The 26,746-nt window shown below is 30.1% G+C and overlaps 1 protein-coding gene across 10 annotated transcripts in view; it reads left to right on the top strand.

Annotated features, from left to right (window-relative positions):
* LOC107454684 (nuclear pore complex protein Nup214) overlaps window positions 1–18,327 on the top strand; it is an 89,507-nt gene extending 71,180 nt beyond the window's left edge. For all 10 annotated transcript variants that reach the window (XM_043053616.2, XM_071183695.1, XM_071183694.1 and 7 more), the window contains 7 exons: window positions 1,387–1,458; window positions 5,277–5,422; window positions 7,391–7,525; window positions 12,802–12,946; window positions 15,798–15,934; window positions 16,613–16,640; window positions 18,168–18,327. In XM_043053616.2, the coding sequence (XP_042909550.1) occupies window positions 1,387–1,458; window positions 5,277–5,422; window positions 7,391–7,525; window positions 12,802–12,946; window positions 15,798–15,934; window positions 16,613–16,640; window positions 18,168–18,213 (709 nt within the window). In that variant the 3' untranslated portion in view covers window positions 18,214–18,327. The remainder of the gene's footprint in view (window positions 1–1,386; window positions 1,459–5,276; window positions 5,423–7,390; window positions 7,526–12,801; window positions 12,947–15,797; window positions 15,935–16,612; window positions 16,641–18,167) is intronic.
* Window positions 18,328–26,746: the final 8,419 nt, after the last annotated feature.

Below are 26,746 nucleotides of genomic sequence, written 5' to 3'. Positions count from 1 at the left end.
GTTTCAAAAATCATGATATTTTTAAAAGTATATTATGACATGAATGCTTTGAATTACACATATAAATGTTTACTTATTTGTACCAACTTTATAGTAAATCTTAGAAGTTTTGCAATTGTTTTTCGAAGAAGTCAAATGCTTAAAAGTATTTAATTTTATTAAATATATTGCTGAGTTGACTGATAAAAAGAATTGAGTGCCTAGAACAATGATATTTATATGAATATTACTAAAATTGCCACTAACATGTATGTCTAAATTACAGATGTAACTACTAGTTATTTGTTACGTAGTAGTTAATAGTTATTTGTTAAAAGCTATTGTTAATAATGTACAGTAAAAAACTCCCATTCGTTACATTTATGCATGTGCCCCTTCGTTTATCAGCCTGCAATGCAATTGGGCATTCAGCAAAAAGGTTGCACACCCCTACTACAAGACAATTTTGCCCTTATTATTTCGAATATTACGTTGGATTTTGTGCATTTTTTATTAAATTCATAGAAAATCATAGCATTCTAACCACCATTTATATACAATAGACCTCTGGTCGATGTGCCCTGCTCTTTGGAGCTGCCCAACCTCCAAGTCTAAGTTTAACCTCCATTTATAAAAAGTATTTTAAGAAAAAACTTTGTTAATATTTAATAATTATATAAAAAAAAAAAATTTTGCTCTTTATTTTATGTGTAGTACCTTTGGACTTGCAAAATCTGTATTTGGACAAAACAGTTCATNATTTTTTTCAGCTATTTTATTGTTTCAACTCTTTCTTTACTCTGTTTTTTAAATTTAAAATCTAAATATGAAAATGCAGAGTATAGCAGTTTTGGTTATACCTATAATTTCAATTAATGTTATTATAATGCTTTTTTTAATTTATTGTTGCATTTTTGTCCGAGAAAATAGTAACTTTGTTAAGTCATGAAAAACTCTTGGAAATAGTCATGGAAAATCATGAAAAGTCATGAATTTGAAAATCTAAAATGTAGCAGATACCCTGTATTTGTCAAAAGCTATTGTTAATAATGTACAGTGAAAAACTCCCATTCGTTACATTTATGCATGTGCCCCTTCATTGATCAGCCTGCAATGCAAGTGGGCATTCAGCAAAAAGGTTGCACACCTCTACTACAAAAAAATTTTGCCCTTATTATTTCGAATATTACGGAGGATTTTGTGTATTTTTTATTAAATTTATAGAAAATCATAGCATTCTAACCACCATTTATATACAATAGGCCTCTGGTCAATGTGCCCTGCTCTTTGGAGCTGCCCAACCTCCAAGTTTAAATCTAACCACCATTTATAAAAAGTATTTTAAGAAAGTGTTTGTTAATATTTAATCATTATAAAAAAAAATTTTGTGCTTTATTTTATGTGTAGTACCTTTGGACTTGCAAAATCTGTATTTGGACAAAACAGTTCATTTAATCAGCCTGCAGCATCTCAACCGAAGTAAGTCTTTAAACTACTAATGCTTTATTTTTTTTTTAAATTATTATTATTTAAAAATTTTCCTTTCATCATATTTTCTTTCATAATATTTAAAAGAAAAGCGACATTAAGGGATAGAAAATTTTTATCTCATGTCCTAGAACATGTGTTCCCAAATTGGGGGAAGATGAAGTTTGTTCTAATTTTAAACAAAAACTGGAGAACTCTATAAATGTTAGTAGAATTTATCCTTTTTGAATCACTGTCTTGTGTATTTCGAAGAGGTTAAATTGGTTTTGGCTGCTTTATTTCAAATACAGTGAAATCATTTTATTTTGAAAACAAATTATTTCTGTTAAAAAAAAAATTTTGTTCCTAGAATGGTGCTAAAAGCCATTAAAGGCAATAGAACATTTGCAACCATAACTAGTAAAACAGAAGCAGTTTTATTTCAGAGATGATACAGCTGCAATGCAAAAATATTACTTCACATATATTACATTTATTACATACTAATTAGTGAGTATATTAAATTTATTCAGCTTTCATTAAAAGAAGAATAATTCATATTAATTTGCATATTCATATTATTATGCATGTGACATCACAGATAAGTAGTTTTTTGTAACTGTAAAAAAGGATTTACTTTTTCCCAATTTAAATTAATATACATGTGAAATAATCAAATATTAGTAAATGAAGAAAATGCCCATAGTTCTTCAATATTAATTAAATGCAGAATATCAATTATAAAGCATTGATATTCCAAATCTTAAAGAAAGAGAATTATACTAAGTGTTGCTCATTAGAATTTAGTAAAAATGAAGAAATAGTAGTGTTGCATAAAAAATATAGAAATAAGTAAAAGGTATAACAAAATGATCAATATAAGTAAAAAAAAAAAGAAAGAATTTGTTAAGCCGTGGGAAATGCAAGAGAGATATTAAAAGTGTTTTTAATTCAAAATTTTACCTCAATTTCCATCTTGTTTCAATTCTTTGAAAAAACATTGTTTGAAAATCATGCTGAGCAATTTTTTTCCTTATTGTCTGATATTCATAAATAATCCATTTGGCAAAAAATAAGCTCAAAATAGATACATAATTCAGCAAAAGATTTTGCCTAATTGACATCCACTCTTACAAATACTAAAGTATTCTTTTAAGATGAACAATAAATAAAAAAATGAAATTGAAACATGCAAACTTTTGGAGACCATAATCAGGTATAAGAGAATATCATATGATATGGTGGAAAGGCAAAAAACTGCACTTCAAATTCATTGCCAGTGATGAGGAATTAAGTCTGATGATAAACATCAAGTTAAAAGACTTCAGTAAACAAGGAGACTGGGTATTTGCTTGACTTTCATTGTCCCAATTCATGAGCAGGGCAAAACTCCTGATGAATTCTATGAATGTAGACCGATAGCCCTTACGACTATTCTGGCAAAAGTTATGGAGCGGATGATCGCTGGAAGATTGACCTGGTTCCTTGAGCACCAAAGTCTTATTTGTAACTCCCAGGCGGGCTTCAGACGTTTTCATTCCACTGCCCATCAGGTGGCCTATTTTAGCCAGAATATTAAAGATGATCTTGACAGCCGCAGGTCTGCTTTGGTGACCTTTGTTGACTTCATCAGCATATGACAGGGTCTGGTGCCCTAAATTAATTTATAAACTGATTTCCAGGATAATTAGTGGTAATATGTTGCGATGGTTACATGATTTCTTTGGCCAGAGGTTTTGTTCAGTGTAATTTGGAAACTCTGTATCAATATTCGAGCAAATGGAATCTGGACTTCCCCAGGGTGCTATTTTGAGCCCTTTACTGTTTAATATTTATATCAATGATCTGACCAACTCACTAGAAAGCATTTCTGAGATAAGAACTGTAACGAAGTCCTTGTCTCTGCTGCTGCTAGCACTATTCAAAAACTCGAAATAGTTCAAAACCAAGCTCTCCGTATCATTATGGGCACTGTAAGATCCACTCCTATTCTGGCAATGCAGTGTTTGACTCAAAACCCTCCAGTATGAAACATAATTGAAAGAGACGCAGTCCTTCTTTATGAAAAGCTGATTCGCCTGCTCAACAATACTTTTTGGAGGGATTATGACACCAATGCAGACAGACATCTTAAAACACAAAAGTGGTTTATATAATATGCCTATTCAGCAGCTAATGACATACATGTCCACCTCAGTCCTAAACTTCTCTGTAAGCCTGTTTGCCCTTTGAGTAATTGAGGGATCTTGGCATGTCTGAAGCTGGACATGCAGGCTAATAAGAGTCATATGAGCGATCAACAACTTCGTGCCATTGCTCTATTTACTATTGAAAACAAATACCCTAGAGATGCGTGTCTATACAGATGGATCAATGTTTAACAATGAAGGCGGAGTGTATTGTAATATTTTTTCATGCTATTCACCTATTGGTGCTCATTCCACCCATTACGATGGTGAGAATGAGGCTATTTGTATCGCTTTAAAGCAACTGGCAATCCGTCGTTCATCTTTCTGTAGAGCGGTTATTTTGTCAGACTCCACATCTGCGCTGCACTCTCTTGCAATTAGACAGTATACAGATAATACCCGTGGACTGGAGTGCACAGAGCTAGTAATGTTGATCCCTGTTTCCTTCTAGTGGATCCCACCCCACTGTGGGATTCCCGGAAACGAGGCTGATAACTTTTTAGCCCAAAGGGGGGCAGGGGTCCTTCAGAGACCTTTGAAAAGACTCACTTTTTATTCAAACTCCTGATATAAGGAAGATATAATACCAGGATCATGGGTGCAAGTCTTCCGTCCCCAGGACGGATTTCCGTCTTTCGAAAATGTCCGCGGACGGAAATGAGACTGACTCGTAGACGGAAATCGGAAAAAAAAAATTTCTGTCCTTAAAAATATTTTTTAGGTCTACATTATTGGTCTACTTTCTTATGTCCTGTTGTTATTTTATCAAAAGACAGATGAATAAATATTTTTTGTACAGTATTTAAACTTGATGTATTATGGTAAAGCTTTCTTAGATAGTTTGCATATGTCCATGTTAGGTATTGTGTATGTTAGGTATTTCAGTCTTGGCCTTTTTTCCAACTTGCACCCATGACCAGGATAAGGTGGAAAGCATTGTGAATCTGCCAGTAAGCCATGGGCCTCACTGCTTGAGGATAAACAATTGATTCCTGATTTTCCTAAAAGCAGGTGTGGCACTTTTCTGCCTTACTACAGGCCATGACTGTTTAACCGGGTATTTGTATCGGTTTGGGCTTAGTAATTCTCCATTTTGTACTCGTGCTTTGCACTTGTGTTTTTAAATTGTAATGTAAATTGTGTTGTATTGGAAGACCAGAGAACTAATGGTGTCATAGCAAATCTTCTGGGCATTTGTAATAAACAAATACACTTTCAATGAAAAAAAATATATTGTTTAAATAATTTCTTTGAATTGGCTGAATTCATAGATTTATTTCAAAAATTATATTTACACAATTTTAGCCCTGTCCCGCATGTGAGACTTCGTTGACTTGTTTTAATTAATGTATTTTTGACTTTAGAAAAGGTTATTAGTCTCAAATAATAGAGTACTCTATGCACTTCATAAAAACTATATAAAAATTTCGTTTATTAAAGTTACTAAACATATTATGATACAATTGATTAAAAAAAGGCCCAAGAAATTGTCCCACATGTGACAGTGGAATGATCTATTAACTATTTTGCCTGTGATATTTACTATTTTTTTGCTGTATCATTCCTGTTATTTCCATACATTTTATGAGCTGATATGTGTAATTATTATCATTTTTTTTTAATTTCAATGACTTTTAATAGCAATTTTGGTCAATCAACTGCTGGCTCCATTTTTGGTCAAGGGTCATTCTCTTTTAGTGGCCTTGGAGGCAAACCATCTGAAGAAAATGCCTCTAAAAATATATTTGCTATGGGAAATCTTGGCAAGCCAGCTTCTGACTCTAGTAGTATGTTCCTTTTTTGTTTTAATATATTGTAACTTAACGTGTTTTTCTGAAACTTATTTAATATATATTTATACTTTATTTAATATATATTTATTCTTCCCATGAATGTTAGAACATAAGCTAATATAATGGACTGTTCAAGCATAAATATTTCTATTTATATTCACTCTATTACTTCTTTTTTTTTTCATTTGTAAATATTTGTTAAAAAGAAATTTCTTGAATGAAATTATTTTTATTACGTAAATAAACTTAAAATATAGACCACTATATGAAAACAAAACATCTAATGGAAGCTTTATAGCTGTAAAACTGCTTTAAAAATAACTTTCCATTTATTGAATTAAAAAAAAAAAAACTTTAAACATTCTGATAATTTTTGTCATCATTCCCTTATGTGTAAAACTAGATAATATGATACCATAATTTTTTTTCATTTTATTTACTTATTTATTTATTTTTTTACTATTTTATTTGTGTTAGTTTACTAAAAATACAGATTACTCAGAAACCTTTGTTATTTTATTGTATTAAAATGTATGCTTTTATTATTTTTCTTTTGTCAATTCTGTTTATAAATAAATCTAAAATTTTTTTTCTTCCTTTTTTAAAAAAAAAAAAATGAAGAAAATTTGCTTATCATAATAATAAAAGAAATATTTCCAATTTTAGTTCTAAAATAATAATTACAACTATAACAACTTTTTATCAAAATTCCCTGAGGAAACAAGAGATCTCAATAAGAAAAATATAAATTTAAAGTTAAAATTTGTTTCTTCTGCTTAAATTAATTATTGTTAATTATTTATAATTAACATTTATATAATGGTATATACTTAGATATTGTTAGATATCCGTATTTCAAGTTATTTTAAATATACTAAAAAAATTCAACTGTTATAACTATAACCCTTAGTTTTTGACAGTTTTATCTGAATAATTAGCAAATAATGTCTGTAATTTTTTATTCAATATGATGTTATTTATCAATCCCTTTTACGTTTTTGTCCTCAAAAACTATAAATGCCCTGAAACCTACAATGATAATCAAAAAATCACAATGTTTATAAAGATTTTTATTTTCTGTTTAAAATAATAATTAAATTGGAAAGTGTAGTTTTAAGCAGAAAAAAAAAGATTTCTCTTTATGCCATTTTTGATATTTTATTTTATCTGAGAGCTCCTATCTACTCAAGGAATTTTTAAACCGACTAAATGAAATTTTAAAAAAAGTACAATTAATATTTTAGTTTTCCTGTTATTCCTGTTCCATGGGTATTATTTGTTTTATTGCTATTGTGTATTCTATTTTGTAAATTTTAAAGTCTTACAGTTGCATAAGGTCTAAATTATACTAAATTATTAATTTATTTATAAAATTGTCTGAAATAAATCAGTTTAATAAAGGCATGAATTTTATATTAATAAAATAGAAAATTATTCTGAAGAATCTGCATTTTTAGCACTGAAACTTTCAAACTTAAAATTTGATATTATTTTGTCTTTTTATTTTAGGAAAATGGTGACACAAATTTGAAGGTTGTTTTTTTCTTCATATTAAAATATCTTTGAAGCCACTTTACAATTATAAAGCTTACACCAGATCATTTGTTAGCATATAGTGGTTTATATTTAAAGTATATTTAAATTTTATTATTAAGAAATTTTTTGTTTATTTTAAATTTTTATTTCTTAGGATTTTGAAATGGGTTAGGATTTATGGTTATAGACTTAGGTTTTATGGCTAAAACCATCAAAAACTGACATTTGTCAAAAGCTTGCCAACCCTTCCAAAAATATAAATATATCAGTTTTACCCTGACTATATTATAAGCTTAATTAAAACAGCAGAAAGTTGGATACCTTAATAAGTTGATGCATTAAAATAAAATAAAAGAAACTTAATTTAAACCTATGTTGTATGTTCTTCTGACTGTCTTTTTATAAGATATCTTACTTTTTTTTTAGATGTGTTTGGAAGTCCTGGTGCCTCAGCATTTGGTGCGAAAACTAATGCTTTTTCCCCTGGTAGTTTCAGTAGTGGGGGTGGATCTGTTGCCCAATCTGGGTTTGGAGCATTTCAACAGAATTCACAAAAACCAAGTACAGTTTTTATGAATTTGTTTCATACTGACCTAGATTAATTTTTATTTGTAGTTGAATTTTTTCACAGATGCATTGTCATTCTGAAATTACTTAAATTGGAAATATTTTGTTATGGGAACACGAATATAAATTATATAATGTTTTATATTGGTGGTTTTCTTGGGGAAAGATAGTTAAAGTATTTATTTAATTTACTTTTTACTATTTAATTGTTTATTTTTAAAATGTTCAAGCTTATCATTGCTGTAACATGCATCATAGAGGATTGTGTTCCAGTACAACACTGGAATTTGGCAATCAGGAGAATACCAATCACAATCCTTGATTTTTAAATCACTTGAGGACAAATCATGATATGAGATGTAATTTATGAATTGGGTGAATCTATGTGAAATTTTTAAACCTTAAGAACTCAAATCTCTATGTTTGATTTTAAAATTGTGTTATTACGAATTGCAATAATTGGTTTTTAGATCTCTTGAAAATGAATCACGAAATGAGATTTTTAAAGCAAATAAATATGAGTCACAATGTTTACTTTTTAAATGGTGAGAATACATGTTGCGATGCTCGATATTTAAAAGAAAATGGATGTTAATGGCAATTCTTAATTTTGAATTATTGTGAAAAGGAGTCATTATGTGACAGTTTTAAATGGCATGAATATGAATCACAATGTGTAATTTATAAATGGTGTCAATAAGCACTATGATGTGAAATTTTTAGATTGCATAAATACAAAGTGTGATATTTGATTTTTAAACCATGATAATACAAATTGCAATTAATATTTTATTTCTGTGCTCTTAACTCATGTGTATGTGCACTTTATGATCAGCATTAGTCATATATTTGATTAAATATCAAAATTACTTCAAAAAAATCAACACTTATTCATATTTTGTATGTCAAGTGTTAAAAGTGCTAATGGGAGCTTATTAATGACAATGCACTGAGACATAAAAATGGACAGCAATTTTTAGACCTGGACATTCAAAATGAGGGCCAAGATTATTGATATTGGAAACAGTGCTAAACAGCTCTTAAGAAACCTTAGTCAACTTATGAAAGCAAATTCTTTAGCCAACGCAAAACAATTTTATACTTAATTTATTTTCTTTTAGAGAAATTGCCTTTAAAATTTAAGATGTTGCAAAATTTACTGACTAACAGAATCTGTAATATCTAAACTGTCCATCATAATACAACTTGCAAATATGTTGCCTCAAGTAATAATTGAAAATTCTGTTGATGAAGTTGCAGATGTGTAGAATTTCTATTAAAATGGCACACTAGAACAATGGAGCTACTCTGGTGGAGATTGCTGGAAACCCAGTGATTCTTTTCTGTGCTAAGTTTTTTAATTAAAAGATAATCAGACACAACCATCTATCTATTCTTATCAACGTCTGTCTTACATTTTCCAAAAGATAGGCCTCAATGAAAAAAAAAATTTTTGTTGTTAATGATAATAAAAGAATTGTTATGTCTGAAAGATCAAGAATAAGTCTGGACATCATAAATGCCATGAAAATTATCAACAATGCTGTAAAAAGAAATGATGTGAATGTTCAGATCCTTCAAGAAATGATTAAATATTTCAGTGGTACATATGCTAAATACAGAACCAACGAAAAGACATCTGAACAAAAAGAAAAAATAGATAGCTAGAAATAAAAGAAAATGTAAACTTGATAGACTTTGTGACCTGAAAAAAAGAAAATCAATCACATGAAATTAATACTTTATGAAGGCAACCAAGGTCTCATAACTGAACTTAGTATGAATAGAAGCAGCTCAAGCACACATAGATGCAGGCCAGAAGAAGTTGAAATTTTACAAAGAAAATGTTTCTTAAAAAATTTAATTAAAAGATTAGTAGTATTACTGTAGATATGTCATATTAACGGTGTAGGAAAAATCTCTGAGCATGTTCACACAGCTTTTTACGTTAGAGCAGTTTAACGAGGACTGATACTGTGCCCCCTTAATACCTTTGAATGCTGATAAAAGTAGTGACCCAACCATTAACAGCTGATAGTGAAGCTTGACTTCAGTGTACTACCATGTCTTACAATAAGTAAACTGGAGGACTTTAAAGATAGATTTAATTTTATTATTTGCAAGCACATTTTTAATACTAGTCCAGTAAATGAAAGAAAAAAAAAATTACGGTTTTCTGACCTATAACCTATTTTGATAACCTATTATTAGAATCTTCATAATTTTATTGATAAAATTATTGCATGTTTGAATTATTAATTTAGATAAGTTTTTAATTAGTAGATGATTCTACAAAAAAGTGAATTCCAATTTCATGAAAAGCCAACTTTTGCTATCTTTAGCTCTACAGACTCCACCATTCAATATTCATATGTAGATTTATACAGTGCCAGGGATAAAAGAAACACAATTGCCAATCAATCTTTTTAGTTGCCCTATATATTTTTTTAAGGAGTGCTTTCTATCCCTATTTAAGAATTTTATCTGTTGATCAAAATATGTTCATGCTATCTTCTTTGAAAGTAGACTCATTAGCACTGCAGTCACATGAAATAACTATTTGTTGTGTAAAAATCTAGATTTTTTTTTTTTAGAACTCCAACTTTTTTTTGAATGCAGTAAAAATGATCAAAATAATTGTCCCACTAAAAAGGTTTCTAAAAATATGCATGCCTAAAAATATATAAAATAAAAGAAAAAAGAGGAATTAGTTCAACCAATCCACTGGTTATAAATGTTCTACTCTTATTATGTTAATTTTAAGTTGAAAAATTTGCTGAAAAAAAATTATTCCCACTTAAAAAATATTATTCCTTAAAAAAAAAATTGCATTTTTAAATTTATTTCACCATTTGAAGAGATTCTTATTCCTCTCAAACTAATCCACTAGCCATTAGTTGTAAATGTATTTATCTTATTTGTTATTTTATGTTATTGTAAAGTTGTGCGTTGATGACATATTAAGTTTGGCTAGATATATATAACCCAACTAAAGAAGATTATGAGAATTATCTTCCAAAATATTAAAAATGTCTCTTAAATTGTCAAATATATTCCTTAAATCTAATTGACAGTTTTTAAACTAGGGCAATTTTGCATTAGGGAATGCAAAATTGTATGCTTCCTAAATAATACCTATGGTGACTTTCCCTCCTTGGTTCTGTGGGCACCCATGTAAAGTGCTACTGAAAATGTACCCCTGTTCTACAAAAAAAAAAGCTGTAAATGTGGAAAATTATTGCTGCAGTTTAAAATCCTTGAAAAATAATCTTTACAAACTTGCTTTTTATTGTAAATCTCTTGTGTTCTTGTTTTTATTTCTGAAAATATTAAGTATCAACCCTTTTTCCTAAATTTGTCTAAAAGGAAAAAAGGTAAGAAATCTCAATTCTTCCTTTTCTCAATTCTTCCAAAATGCTGATACTGTTCTTTTTTAAACTATTTTTTTTTCTTCATAACTGTTGTTTTAAAATTGTTTTTAAGCCATTTTCTGCATGGTTTATCCCAGTTGACTTACATTTTTTGATGTTTCAAAATTTAATTTTCTTTACTAAATAGAAAAAAACATTTAAATTAACTAATGTAGAAATAAGAAAATGGTAATGAATGCAATTAAATGATGTTCAAGTATAATTGTTACATTTTAATAGAAAATTTTACTATTATTGGTAGGGAAGTTCTTTATTCTTGATAATGTCTACAATTCAATTCAAAGTCTTGTTGCTTGAGAAATAATTCTTCTCAATAGTTTTTATTTCTTAGTCTTACGCATGAAATATTTTACTTTTAAATAATAAATATAATGGAGAAGTTTTATTTTAATAACTGTTTTATAATCAATAACTGTTTTATAATCAATAACTATTTTATAATCAAGGTTCTATAAGACAATTTTAAATCGCATAAGAATGTCACAACTTCAAAAAGCACTGTTGGAATAGCTGCTCATATCGTTCCAAAATGCTTTGATGCGAAGTTTGTTCTCCAAAATGCCACTTTTTTTCTCCAAAATTGCTTCAAGCTGCTCTAATATATTATTAATAGAGCGAAAGGCGCTATTTTGGCCCCATTTGATGCTAAATTTGTACTCAAAAATAAGTTTTGTTGCTCTAAAACAGCAAGCTATTTTCATTTTTATGCTAAATTTCAACCTACATGCTTATTTAGGTAGGTTTTTCTTTCAACAAAATTAGCACATTAAAAAGTTAATGTTAGTAAATTAAAGATAGAACACACACACTTGTAATAAAAAGAACGCATTTAAGATTGGAATTGGAAATGTCATTTTAAAAGGGTTGACATACTATAGAAGGGTCGAGGGTTGCTATACGTTCAAAAATATAACTTTAAAATTTGACATATGCTTGTTGTAATGATTCTTACTTAATTATTGATGTAAGTGATGTTTAATTAATTTTGTTGGTAGGTAATAATTGAAAAAAAATCTTTGTATTGAACTCAAAATTAATGGAGAAAAAATACTAATTTGTTTTGGAAGAAGCATAAAAAGTAGCCAGTATATTTTGGTAATGCACCATTATTGGTATTATGGTAATTGTTGCAGTTGTAGCATATCCATTAATACAGATAAAGTATAATGTTAGTATGTTTGGTAAAACTGCATCAATACTTTACAGCTATAATATTGGGAGAATTAATTTTTTTTAGTCTCTCTAAAAGGATAAATACTGCCAAAAAATGTCTTGATTGTTAAATTTTGACTATTTTAAGTTTGGCCTCTAGTAACAACAATATGTCAAATTCTGAATTAGTTAATCTTTATTTTGATGTGATGAACTTCGTAAAACATGTTCTGCTTATTCTAATAACGAAAAGCCACAAGGGCAACAAATAATAATAACTAAGCGTTATTAATTATGTTAGTATATAAATTTCAGATTTGTGCATGATTTTAGTAAAATATTGATTCTTTATTGATCTTTTCCTCGCCATTACGAAAAATGGGTATTCAGCTAGCATGTGCTCAAATATTTAATTTTAAAACTCTATGCTGCTCTGAATATAAAGAATATAAAGACTGTTCATTTCAAAAACAAAATTTTATTTGTGCAAAAACAAATTTTTTCTGCTCCAAAATGACTTTAGTGCTGTTCCATCCTACCTGAAAAAGTTTTAAGAAAAACCTGATCTATGGAGAGGAATTTGAAAGCTTTTGTATTCCTTTATTTTAAGAACCTTTTTTTAAACTATTTCTTGTAGTACATTTTTTATAAGGGTCATCTTTGATCAAAAGCTTGTGCCATTTATAGGTGGTTTCGGATCGAGTGCTGCATTTGGTAGTAGTCCAAGCTTTGGTAGCTCTCCTGCATTTGGAAGTCCTCCATCCTTTGGTTCTGGAAATGCTTTAGCATCTGTATTTGGATCATCACAACAACAGTCACCATCTTTTTCAGGGTAAGAATTTTTTGAGTGATATTAGATACAGTGAGTAAAATAAAAGAGAAATATTTAATAACTTTCGTCAAATGATCGTATTGTCATGTACTGAGTTCTACAGGTTAAGGCATTAAATTTACTAGGTAATTTGTGCAGATGATACCTAATGTTACTAAATCAGACATAAAAAATCGAATTTCTCTGTACAAACATACCTTTTACTTTAATGATTTTGGATTTGAATTTGATTCCTGTAATATTATAAAGTCACAATCTGGAAAGTATGGTCCCAATAATTTAATCAGGGTAAGTCTAAAGTTAAGCCTTAATGTTAATTTCACTTTTTGTGTTTTCTCTTTATCTCTGGAATTATTAAGCAAGTAAAAAAGAAGTTTTGCATGAGTTTATAAAACTAATTTATCCAAATAAAAAATAGTTTTCTATATTTAGTATTTTTATTTCAGCGAAAACCTGACTAGAACTCTACCAATCGAAAAGCTAAATAACCAAAACATTTTTAGTTAAAAAAAGAAAATAATTGTATTTCTTTTTTTTTCTTTTGCAAAAGATAGCTTAGGACATTTTAAAAAAATACTCTAAAATACCCATAAATTGCTGAAAAATGCTCTCTTTCATCTTATTTTACTATAATATAAATAAACCTTCGATATGGGTATATTAAAATCTTGTCTGCCAAATCAATTAACTTACTAAGTCTTATAAAAAAAAAACTAATATGTTGATAGGAAAATTAATAAGGATGAACCATAATATCAACATTAGCCACCACAAAATTGAATTCAGGAAAATGTGAAAATTAGCATAACTGCAAGATACAGTAGGACGTGTTTTGCATATGCAAGTCTTGTATTTTAAAACTGGTTTGTCACGTGACAATGCTGATTAGAGATTTAAAGGATTTATTGAGCATTGTTGTTCAAAATCAGAGTTTAACGGGAAACAATCAATTGACAAACTTGCAATTTTCAATATATCTCCCAGACCTCATTTAGATTTTACGTGTGGTCATATTATCCGCAATATTGAAGAAGTTGAAAAAATAACAGATGCTTCCATAGAGTTCATGTAGGAACTGGAATGTGTAGCAGACATCACGGATGAGGCCGTTTTCTGTGTATGACACCTGCAGAAAGCAGGTACATAGTGCTATTGACTAAAAGTAACCGGTGCAATGGAGCCAGTCAGGTAGCAAATCAGTTTCATGCTGCTACTGGCAAACAAACTTCAGAAAAACCATAGCCAGACGCTTGCCCGTCAGACTATACACCGCCGAATTGTTGTGTGCTTACCATTGTCTAGACATCACTGTAGCGCCCGTTTGTAATCATGTCTTCAGCATTGCAGTTGGAGTGAAGAGGAAAGGGCTTGCATACTATTCCTAGATAAGAGTAGATATATTCTCTCATCTGAATGTGAGCACCAAATGATCTGGTCTGATATTGATACTGTGTATAGTTTGAGCAAACATACAGGCATGGGACTGATATCCTACATGTAGTGTCTTGGTATGTGCTGGCATTATGATTAATAGCCGTATGCCCCGCTGTGTGCTTCCAAGCGAGACTATGACTAGCCAACGCTGCATTAATGGGTGCTGTCAGTGATAAATTAATTTTTATACATGACAACGCACCCAGTCATCAAACATTTGCTGTCGAGGAGTATGTACAGAGGGAGGATACTCAATGCCTTTTATGGCCAGTACGTTCTCTATATTTGAATCTAATTAAAAATGTATTGGATGATTTGGGGTTACGTGTTGCTGGCGACAAATTGCCCCAACAGCTGTTAAATACTGCTGTGCAAAGCATGCAACGACATCTGGTAACTTGCATCACCCTCTATGGTGCTCCAATTCCTTTTGGCATCTTATTCCAGGATCCCTACAAATTGTATTTGCACTTGTTTCGTTTTCTTGTTTTCAATACAAAACAACTATTTTGTTTCTTGAACACATTTCAAACCTTCTGGGTTTCAGAGCAAAATAAATTATCTTTTTTTACATATATTCTGCCATTCTGTTATTTTACTTATCACTTTTTTATGAGCTATGCAGCCATTTGTTGTGGTGTGTCCTTAGCAATTGTCCAGCAGTGAATAAGTTTTTGAACATCCCATCACTAAATCAAATGCTATTAAGGTGTCCTGTTTTTTTATTAGCTTATTTATATACTTAATTTAATTGTTGCCCTTGGGCATATTATAATTCACAAATCTATTTTTAGGAATATATAGAGCTTTGATGAAGGGAAAAAACCTATGAAAACATTTATCATCTAAAAGCGTGATAATTTTAAAATTTGTAAAATAATTTTGTAATGTGATAATTTGTTGAATTATGGTGTAAAAATATATATTTTTATAAAGGAAAAAAATATAGTAATTACTATTATTTTGTATAGATTGAAATAATTTCAATTATTATCAATATTAATTTACAGTTTTCAAGAATAAGTGAAGTGTAATATGCTTTTGAATCTGTATATTTTATTAAAAATATGGAATTTAAAATACATAGTTGGGTAAAATGTTAATTTGAAATTTATTGTATCTATTAAATTATAAGAAAGCTCATAATATTATCTGATAATAATTAGAAATAATGATAAATAGGTTAAAAATAAGAATTTGTTGCATAATTATTACCATAAAAAATATAAGCAGATATAACAATCTATCGGTTGGTTTTAAAATACTTGGTTCAAAAATGATTAGTGGTCGAAGAAAATGTTTGACTTTTTCTTATGGGTGTAATCCCAAATTGTGTTTATGATTGAGATGAAATTAGGATAATTAAATTTAGATTTCTTGATTTCTATGAGGTTTTAAAAGTATGTAATTTTTTTAGTTTTGCATCAGCGGATTCACCAACATTTGGAGCTTTAGCCTCTCAAACACCATCTTTTGGCAGTCCTCAACAACAACAGCAGCAACAACAAGGTTTTGGAAGTGCCCCAGTATTTGGTGGTGGTTCATCATTTGGAGGTAGTTTATTTATTTTTAATGAAATTATTATTGTTAAGGTGAATATTGAAATGTGTTTTTAAGTAGCATATTATTTTACATACAATTAATAAAAAGTTATAATTTAAAAGTTTTGCATCACTTTAAACCGTATTTAGTTTTCTTTTTTTTCTTATCTGTTATGAAATTATATTAAAAATTTACACACATTACTCTGTGTAATTTTTATTTTTTTATTTGGATAAAGCCTTTGTTATCAGTGAAATCAGACTTATAATAAAATCGTAATCTTAAAAACAAATTTATAAATTCTTCTAATTAAAACTGTTTTAATTAAATAACATTTTTATTACAAAAAAGTAAGTTGATTTAAATCCAAGATTTAAGAAAAGAATTTAAGTCATTTAAATGGCAATCCAATCAATTCCAGTCCAACCATGAATATCATATTTACTTTTCCCACTATTTTTGGCAAGAAATCTTTAGTTTCAAAAATAGATGTGGTGTTCAGTCTGTTAGTCAGATATGCTGTTGATACTCACCTAAATATACCTTATTAAGAACCTAAATATAAATTATTTCTCTGCAAATATACTTATTTCTGGTTGATCTAAAATGTATTTGATTCAAATCTATTTAACAGTAATTTATTTAAGTTACATTATTTAATGTAATTTTTTAAAATTTTCTTTCATGTAGGGCAAGCTCCTAGTTTCGGAAGTCCGAGGTATGTGTCGCTTTTTTATTATTGTTTCATTACAATAATTTTGTAACAATTTTTTTTGTTGTTGAAATTATTAGAAGCAATTTGGTTATGATTAATTTCTTTTCTAAACTTCAAGAATTCTGTGTATTATAAAAATGGTAAACAATATTTTTAGAATATAATACAAACAATATTGTTAACAATGGTGTTTTGTAAACATTACACTATGTAGAATTACAATAAATTTTTAAAGCTTTCAGAATATTTTAAAACTCCCAGAAAACATTTTATTATTTTACTAAGAGTGCTAATTATAAAGCTATTTTTAAGCAAAAAACACTTGCTTTTGTTTTCATCAAACTGGGAGTCATGTGATTATTCTTGAACTGACATCACATCCATGTACATCTGTTGTTCGTTTACATCGCTGTGCTCTGAAAGCCATTACACTCTTACTTTGGTTTGAACTATCAGAATTATATCCAACTATTTTATATGGTAAATAACTACATGAGAACAAAGATATGTATAAATTGTGCCCTAATGAAAATTTGGGCTAATATGACGTATTCTTGATATATTGTTACATTTCAATGGTACCCACTGAAACACTGTTAATAGTTGGCGAAATTTTCCATTTCTGAATATTTAAGTCTTTTTAGTTCAGTAAAGAAGCTGTTGGGAAGAGTTATATATGTCTGCTATTACTTATTAAAATAAGCTGCTATAAATGAAAATAATGTGCTCTAATTTTGCTCTTTCATTTTTTTTTTTTTTAATCGTGTTAATCTTAAGTTGAGAGTATATTTCCAATTCATTTCTAAGATTTATTTAACGTTAAGTGAAAGAAATGTTGAATAAATTTTGAACAATATCAGATCGGAAAAACTTTTTAGCTGGTTCTTTTTTTGTTTTGTTTTTTACCACAATAAAGGACACACGACTTGCTCTTCCTCCATCTTTTTTATTTTAATTTCACTTAATACACATGACTCTACCCAGCGCCATCTCTTGGTCTTTTTTTTTAATTAATTTGGCGCGGGAACAAATTTTTTATTAAGAGTAGTTTAAAAAAAAATGGAAAGGATAGAAAAGTATGGTTTGCTGTATTCTGATGAGGAATTTTCAAAAAATTTAGTTTTGCTATGTTTCAAAATTAGTAACTCAGTTTATCTACAGATTGTGCTCTAACTGAAAAAGGAACAATCAAATTCTTCAAACTAACCTCCTTTTATAGCCAGGTCAGAGCCTGAAGACTAAATTATTAATCACTCCTGGAATTATTTCATGATGAACAGTTTGACATACTACCGAAACTATGATTGATAATTTTTTAGATCTATTAAGGAACTTTGTAATTAACTATTTGGCAATAAATTTTCTAGTTTTCTTACCAGAAGGCAGTAAATCATACACGTGTATGTCCTGTTTTTCTTTTATAAGTTTTCAGTATTGTCTACCATTTATTGTTCAGTAATTGTAAAAATTGAAATTTTGTTTGTTTTTGAAATTTAAAAGTCCCATAACATGTATCTTTTTTTTTTCCAGTGGTGGCCAAAGTAATTCTTCAGCGTTTACTCAGTGGAGGAACTGAAAATGCTTTATAAAATAAATCTGCCCAATTTTCTCTTATAAATAAGCAATTATTTTCTGAGATTGTAAATTACTATGTATATGTATAATCAAAATAAACTTGACTTTTAAAGTATTGATTTTGCATTGTGAAATAAATTATTTTTTATTTTAAGACTTCATGAAATAAAATTTTGCACATTTGTGTGGTATTATATTTGGGTACATGCAATAATGTCGTATTTACTTAAATTTTTGAAAAGAGCTTTTTCTAAAATGAAAAAATATCTAGGTTGAATCATACATGCCCACGACATTGAGTAATATACACTGAATATTGGTTATAAAATATCGGATGAACTCTTTTATTGATGAAAATCTATGTATCATCTTTCAATATGTAAAATTGTTTTATAAAATATAGTTATAAATTTAAAGTAATTAAAAGGTTACCATACTTATTGGGTTGTGGTAACTAAAAGAGAGACTAAAACTACTATTTTGAAGAAAAGGTAACCAATTTCACCAAAGTAGGCAAAAATGACTATTGCACTCAAATGCGAAAAATCAGTGATTTTTTTAAAAAAAATTTTTTACCAATTCTCTTCTAAACAAAATAAACTTTATTCCCCTTGCATTTATAATTCTATTCTGTTTTTGTAATTTGGATTAACCGTTCATTCACATAACTCGTGCTTAATTTAGAAAACGTCATATATGATCCATCTAATCAAAGAATAAAACTGATTTAAACAAATTAGAAAAAAAAGACAAAATAAGTAAATAACATTTAAAATAATAAATCAAAATGCAAAAGTGCTAAGAGCAGCTAAAACCAAATTTGTTTTAATTTAATTTAGAAAGTCAAAAATACTATTCTAGCAGAAAATGAAAAAAAAAAATTTTTTTTTAACACATATCTTAAAATTTTTTTGTTTTCTGCTAGAAATGTATTTTGGACTTTCTAAAACATCTGATCCATGTAGCAGTCTAGTTTTTATTTTATTTTTAGGTTTACAATTACTAATGTTCAACTCTATAGCCTTGTAATTTTGAACCAATCCAGAAGACACGGAAAATCCTAGATCAGTACCCCCAGAAGTATTGATTTGTTATGGGAACATGGAGGACATTGTGACTTGACAGATTTAACGTGCATCAGTCACCATTTACTACACGGGGAGTCTTCAGTCGGCGGGGACCGAACCCACGAACTCTTGGGAAGGGTGATCAGGGCTGATTGTGCTCCGGAAAAAATCCGGATTTCCGGATTTTTCGCTAACAGGGATCCGGAAGTTTCCGGAGATTGAAGGTCCAGACGTTTAAAAAAAATCATTGGTCACAGAAATTTCCGGAAATCAAATTTTCANGGTTACCATACTTATTGGGTTGTGGTAACTAAAAGAGAGACTAAAACTACTATTTTGAAGAAAAGGTAACCAATTTCACCAAAGTAGGCAAAAATGACTATTGCACTCAAATGCGAAAAATCAGTGATTTTTTTTTTACCCAATTCTCTTCTAAACAAAATAAACTTTATTCCCTTTGCATTTATAATTCTACTCTGTTTTTGTAATTTGGATTAACGGTTTATTCACATAACTCGTGTTTAATTTAGAAAACGTCATATATGATCCATCTAATCAAAGAATGAAACTGATTTAAACAAATTAGAAAAAAGACAAAATAAGTAAATAACATTTAAAATAATAAATCAAAATGCAAAAGTGCTTAGAGCAGCTAGAACCAAATTTGTTTTATTTTAATTTAGAAAGTCAAAAATACTATTCTAGCAGAAAATGAAAAAAAAAAAAATGTTTTTAACACATATCTTAAAATTTTTTCGTTTTCTGCTAGAAATGTATTTTGGACTTTCTAAAACATCTGATCCATGTAGCAGTCTAGTTTTTATTTTATGTTTAGGTTTACAATTACTAATGTTCAACTCCATAGCCTTGTAATTTTGAACCAATCCAGAAGACATGGAAAATCCTAGATCAGTACCCCCAGAAGTATTGATTTGTTATGGGAACATGGAGGGCTTTGTGACTTGACAGATTTAACGTGCATCAGTCACCATTTACTACACGGGGAGTTCAGTCGGCGGGGACCGAACCCACGAACTCTTGGGAAGGGTGATGGCAAAGTCTATCAGCTCTTGCTATCTTGGGAAGTGATGTAATATTTTACGCTTAAGCAAGTGAAATCACACTTAAGTTGATTTATCTAATAGTTAGTCCCGCAATGGACTGATCGTTAAGACAAGGTTCCCAGCAGATCACCGAAGTCAAGCATCACTGACTGTGATCAGTGTGTGGGTGGGTGACCACGTGGATCAGTCTGTGTAGGGACCGAGGGTGTGCGTTATTGGTCCTCATTAAACTGTTCTATCGTAAAGTGCGGGTCATCGGGCTACCGAAGCGGGGAGTGCCATCCCCTCTGCAGAGGATTGAAATTGTGATGGTATGTCTTCGGATCATCCTCAGGGATGTTTCCCATACCGTCGCCAATAGAAAGTTGTGCGACGTAAATGAACTACTACTACTACTTATCTAATAGTTAAGAAACTATTGAACATAGAAACAGTGCAATAAATCCGCATTTATATGTATTTAAGCGTCTGATAATGCTATTTGGGCAAGTAAGATATTGATATCAATTTATTTTTAAGCAATTAGGTGGGAACACTCCTGTTCACTAACAGTTTCAAGTAGGTAAGTGCAAAAAATTACAAAAGTACATAAATCTTAAACTGTTAGCGAGTTGAAATGTTATCATCGATTGCTTCAATATGTTGGAATTAATACCACATTTGCCGGGATAAAAATTTCAGATTTATAACTATGTATAAGTCAGAATTTGTTAGATTTATATGCGTAAAAAATGTCTTAATTATTTTACATATCTACTTTGGGGAGATTTCATTCGATTTAGCGAAACAAATTACACCAGAAACATATCACTTGTTAACGAGTTTGCTTCCTCTCTCTCAATAAATTACGGATAGTGACTAAGGCTCACTTCGGGAGAAGGTGCTAACTTTAGATATTTAAATTGGGCTTAAATCACATTTTAAAATCAATTTGCAGCTTTTCCATAGTTATTTCTGTATTCAGTTACTCAGCTACGTACCTCAAAGTTTAAGGCCTTATTGTATAAAAGCCGAATCCATTGATCGTTTTTGTTTCTGCTACATTAAGGCTTCTTTTCTAGCAAATTTCATACTTATCTAGTTTGATCGATTTGCGTAAAATATCTGTTTCTTGCTACTATTAAGGTCAATTTTAAGATAACACGCCAAAAAGTTCGCCACACAACCCACATATGTTTATTTTTTAGGTCATGAGTATGTATTCACAATACTTTTGTGATCAACGGTTAACAAAAGTAGATTTTAACTGTCAAATATGTAAGAAATCTAGTTTATTTCGAAGATTTTTGAATGACCTCCGATGCACTGAAAGTATTTTCGCCTTAATTGTTAGTGCGGAAGTAGTAGAACACAAAACAATGATCAGTGTCGTGGTTCACTCATTTCAGAAAATTTTGTACCACATGTAAATAAATTGATATATATTTCTCACAATTCTAGAGGATCTTCAGATTCAACCCACTAGAACCTTCCGAAAAAAATATTTTATCTTAAAAATTAGAAAACACGTGTCTAATAGTTTTACATAAAGAACTTATCCTGATAATTTTTAACAAAATCAAAAATGTTAAGATGTCTTAAAAAACCGATCCCATCTCAATAATACCTAATTCTACTTTGCTAAAATAGTACTTTTTTACGATTTATATTTAAAATAAATGTATTGATGTAAACATAAAGTGTTAGTGTCACTTTTTTGTTCGTCAGGTTAATAGTATGTACTTATATGTTTTCATTAATACGCAATAAGACAAGCGTTCAGGTATTTGAAAAAATTTCATTTGGAAATGTATTTCATAGACTAAAACCACCCCGTTACGACTTGTAAAATGTTTGCGATTTTTTGAATCCTGGTCTCCAAGCCTTCAGACAATAGTCGAGTCTGTGCCATGTTATGTAGTGTAACACTTTTAAATAATACAATACTTCCCCCTTTGCGATATCGTGCAACTTTTCCCCTCTGACTTAAAAGATGTTGTTGTTGACGTACGCCTGTTTAAGCAGAGGTGGTGCCATCTATGGCCAAGAATTCAACTTCTGCCACACCATATGTCGCACCCGTTTATAGGGCGGACCCATTCATTCATCCACAGATCGTAATTTTGACCTGAATCGGAGAACGATCGATCTCCAATCCAGTAACCCCAGAGGTATTGATTCGTTATGAGAACATGAAGGACTTTTGCGACTCGACAGATTTAACGTGCATCAGTCACTTTACTACACGAGGAGTCTTCGGCCGGCGGGGTTCGAACTCTCGGACATGGGCCCAGTGCCCTACCGACCAGGCTGATCCCGGCCGACTAAAAGGATGGGACCAGGGGCGGATCTACTTAAGGGCTTTATGGGCTGCAGCCCAGGGCCCCGTGGATACAAAGGGCCCCAGTCCCCACTGAAAACAATAGGTGATATTTTGAATTTTAAAAAGTATCTAATATTAAAAAAAAAACTATTATAAGGTTGGCTACCCTTTGATCAATCAACCCATGCATGCGCGTGTCCATCGAACAGAACGGGGAATTCCCCGTCGCTAGTTTTTCCGCACTTCTGTTCTCGTCATCGAAGTGACAAACTTGTTTAGTTTACTAATAAATGATAACTTAAAAGTTATAAAGATCGGACCTTTCTCTAAAAAGAATTATAAATCATGTCTTTTTTGTTTTTAATGTATTTTTTCAATAATAAATGAACTTTTTAATCGATTTTTAATGATAATTTGTGAATTACTACACTCATTACAAAGTATTAAAATATGACGTGAGGAACAATATTACATCGATTATCTCGTTTCCTGTTAATTACCAGAAAATTATCAAGTTCATTGTTTATTTTCAAAAAAACATCAAAATCTTATTTTACAATATGTTGGGTAGAAAATATAAAAGTGGAGCTGAGAAACGGAAATTACAGCTAGATCGAGAAAAGAAAGAAAGAAATGTGCAAAAATTGAAACTTTTTTCAGATTAGAACATAAAAACGAGAATGAAATAGCTACAAATTTATTAATAAGCGAAAAGGAAGGGATCTTATCCGAAGACCCGAAGAGAATCTATTTGAAGGGAGCAGAAAATCGCAACACCAGGAAAAAAATACAAGTGATGAAAATGTACTAAGTTTTGACTACCAGCAACCCTCTGATCCCACTGAAAACTATATTGGTGTTCAGCAAGAGGACGGTTATACCGAGGCGGAAAGAAATTTAGAGAATATTAAGTTTGAGTTTGAGAAGTATGTTGATGTGGGCTTGTCTTGTGGCCAGAATTGCTAAATAATGATTTTATTAATGACATCCTCTCACATGAAATGACTGACTTTCAAAATAAAGTTCCGAAAAATATATATTCAGCTTCAATAAAGAAATACAAGGAACAAAACAGAACATTTTCAAATAGGTATTTCATTAAGAAAATGAAAAATGGTCAATCTCTGGAAAGATCTTGGCAATGTTATTCAACCAGGGTTGGTACTGTTTTTTTGTTTGACTTGCAAACTTTTTTCTAAAATCCCTTCTCAATACACAACCTGATTTTCTGATGTGAAACACATAGGAACTTGTTTAGAAAATCATGAAAATTCTAATGAACATAAGAAATCAATCTTAATGTGGTTGACACCAAAAGAAAATAGATCTGTTTTAGACAAGCAGCTTCAGAAGCAATTAAGAAAAGAAACAGAATATTATCACAATGTCCTAAAACGGGTAATTGCAGTGGTCAAATTTTTAAACGAGAGCTGCGACCAAAACCGATAATATCGTACTTATCAAAAACAGTATATGAGGAAATAATTGAGATTATGGGCCGACAGATAATTAAACAAATTATAAGTCATATAAACAACGATGTCACAAAGTATTTTTCAATTGTGATGGATTCTACTCCAGATCTATCTCACAATGATCAACTTGCTATTGTATTACGATACTGTTTTCGGGGAAAAGTGTATAAAAGATGTGTATCCTTCATTAAAATTAGTAGTCATACTGGCTTATATTTATTTAATAGTCTACAAGACTTTTTAGAAACAAATGGACTACTACTGGATAATTGTAGGGGACAATCTTATGACAACGCTGCTAATATGGCGGGTCACTACAATGGTGTACAAGCACTACTAAAACAAAAAAATAAATCCGCGATTATGTGCCATGTGCTGCGCATTCGCTTAACCTAATTGGTGAAGAATCTGTTAAGGTTGCAACCGAAATTGTGAAATTTTTTGGAGTAGTGCAAAAAATATACGCTTTCCTTTCTACTTAGACCCATAGGTGGGAACTGTTAAATCGTGAAACAAAACTCAAATTTACGTTAAAAAGTTTAAGCCAGACCAGGTGAAAAATAATTATGATGACATTATGAAAATTTTCGAAAGTTTCAGCGAAAATGAGGATAAGAAAGTTGATTTCCGGAAAGAGGCACGAAATTTATTCAATAAAATGTAAATGGCGAAACTCGATACTGCAATCTTGATTATTTTTTGGGAAGAAATTTTGGGGAGATTTAATTTAGTCAATAAGAAAATACAGAGCCCTGGTTTAGATATTTGTGAAGGCAACAAATTAATTGCGTCATTAAAAGACTTTGTGAACAGTATAAGGCACCAATCAGATCAGAAGCTAAAGAAATACAAAGAGAAAGCGAAAAAGTTAAGTACTAGTGTGGGAATAGACTACTATGACATAAACAAGAGACGCATTACTCCAAAATTTTCAGATAAGTCTACAGATAAATTCTCAGTATAGAGCTCAGAAATTTAAAAGAGACACGCTAAACGCTGCGTTGGATAATCTGATTATGGATTTAAATAAAAGGAGCCAAGTCTATGAGATGTATAGCAAGAAATTCAAATTTTTATTGTATTTGCAAAACAAAAATATGGAAAACATAGATCTGGAAAGTGTACGTAATATTGTTGATTATTATCCAGAAGCCGTAAACAAGCATTTAGTGAATGAGTGCATTCAGCTAAAATCTCATTTACTTCAGTCTAAGCCAGAGTCTTACACCTCTTGCAGTTAAATTTTTATGCTAATTTATGAAAAGAAGCTTGATGTTTTCCCAAATTGCTATACTATCTTAAAGATTTTTTTAACTTTGCCAATCACTAACTGTGAAGCGGAGAGCTCTTTTTTCAGGATGTCATATATAGAAAGCAAGTATAGGACAACAATGTCAAACCATAGACTAAATCATTTATCAATTCTTTCCATAAATTGTGATTTAACGAAGGACTTACAATGTGATGAGCAAATAAAGGAATTTGCAGCACAAATATGCAGAAAGGTTGCTTTATAATTTATATTACATAACTACTAGCAACTTGTCAATTTCTTTTGCAATAATGTTGTACAGTTGCTGTTTGTATACACAAATAAAAATAAAAAATACACAAAATTATTTTATTGTCCTATTTTTTTTCTATACATCACTATAGAAAACAGTTTTTTGACAAAATGGCTATTAGGGCACCTAAGTAGTTTCAGCCCAGGGCCCCACAATTTCACGATCCGCCCATGGATGGGACTAACAATTCGCATTCTGAATGTCCAGTTTGTTATTATTTTTTACCATAATATTTACTATGCTGATAATATTTGAAGGAAATGCAACTTTTTTGTGCTTCGTTTCCTCAGAAAATAATGAAATCATATCAAATATGCTTTTTAAAGAATAGGTGCCATTTCAAGATAGAAATAAGGTTTTAAGCTCAACGTTATTTACACAAGTACTATTGCATTATTTTTTAACATGCTCCTGATGAAGAGAAAACCTTATACTCTATACCGAATACTAGTTAAGAGTACAGAAAGTATTATAAAGAAGAGTTTTAAATGTCTCTAACAATAATCGATATCCGAAATGTGTGTTGACCTCTTGATCCGGATATTCAGACATCTGAAGGCCAAACTAACATTTGTTAGCAAATGTTTATTTGATGCGTCCGACATTTCCATTTGAATCACAGGAAACCAACAACGCCTTCTTTCTTGGAAATTCATAACTCAATAGGGAAAGTCATTTACTTTTCAAAGAAGTTCTGTATTTTAAATAGAATAAATAAACAATTTTGTAATGCTGGAAGTCTAAAACGGGCACACTTAAAATCATTTTTGATATAATGATTAAGTTTCTCATTCATTAAACAAAATCGATTCAGATTTTTTTTACAATAAAAAATGCTGATTAAAAAAAACAAAACATTTTAGTGTAATTGTATTGAACTTGTCTTGATATTTTTTTTTTTACTGCCACCGAATATTTTTAAAAAAAACATTTCATTTTATTCGTATTTGCAAAGATAATTAAAAATGAATTATTTCTCAAAGAAATTGTAGCTTGAAAAAAAGCATCTAAAAAAAAATTAGATTTCTAGTTTTGATACTAGAAATTATATTGCAATTTAA

This window comes from Parasteatoda tepidariorum, chromosome 7, assembly GCF_043381705.1.
Source record: "Parasteatoda tepidariorum isolate YZ-2023 chromosome 7, CAS_Ptep_4.0, whole genome shotgun sequence".
Classification (NCBI taxonomy): Eukaryota; Metazoa; Arthropoda; class Arachnida; order Araneae; family Theridiidae; genus Parasteatoda; species Parasteatoda tepidariorum.
The sequence above is the reverse complement of the archived record's forward strand: the minus strand, read 5'-3'. Positions and strand labels throughout refer to the sequence as shown.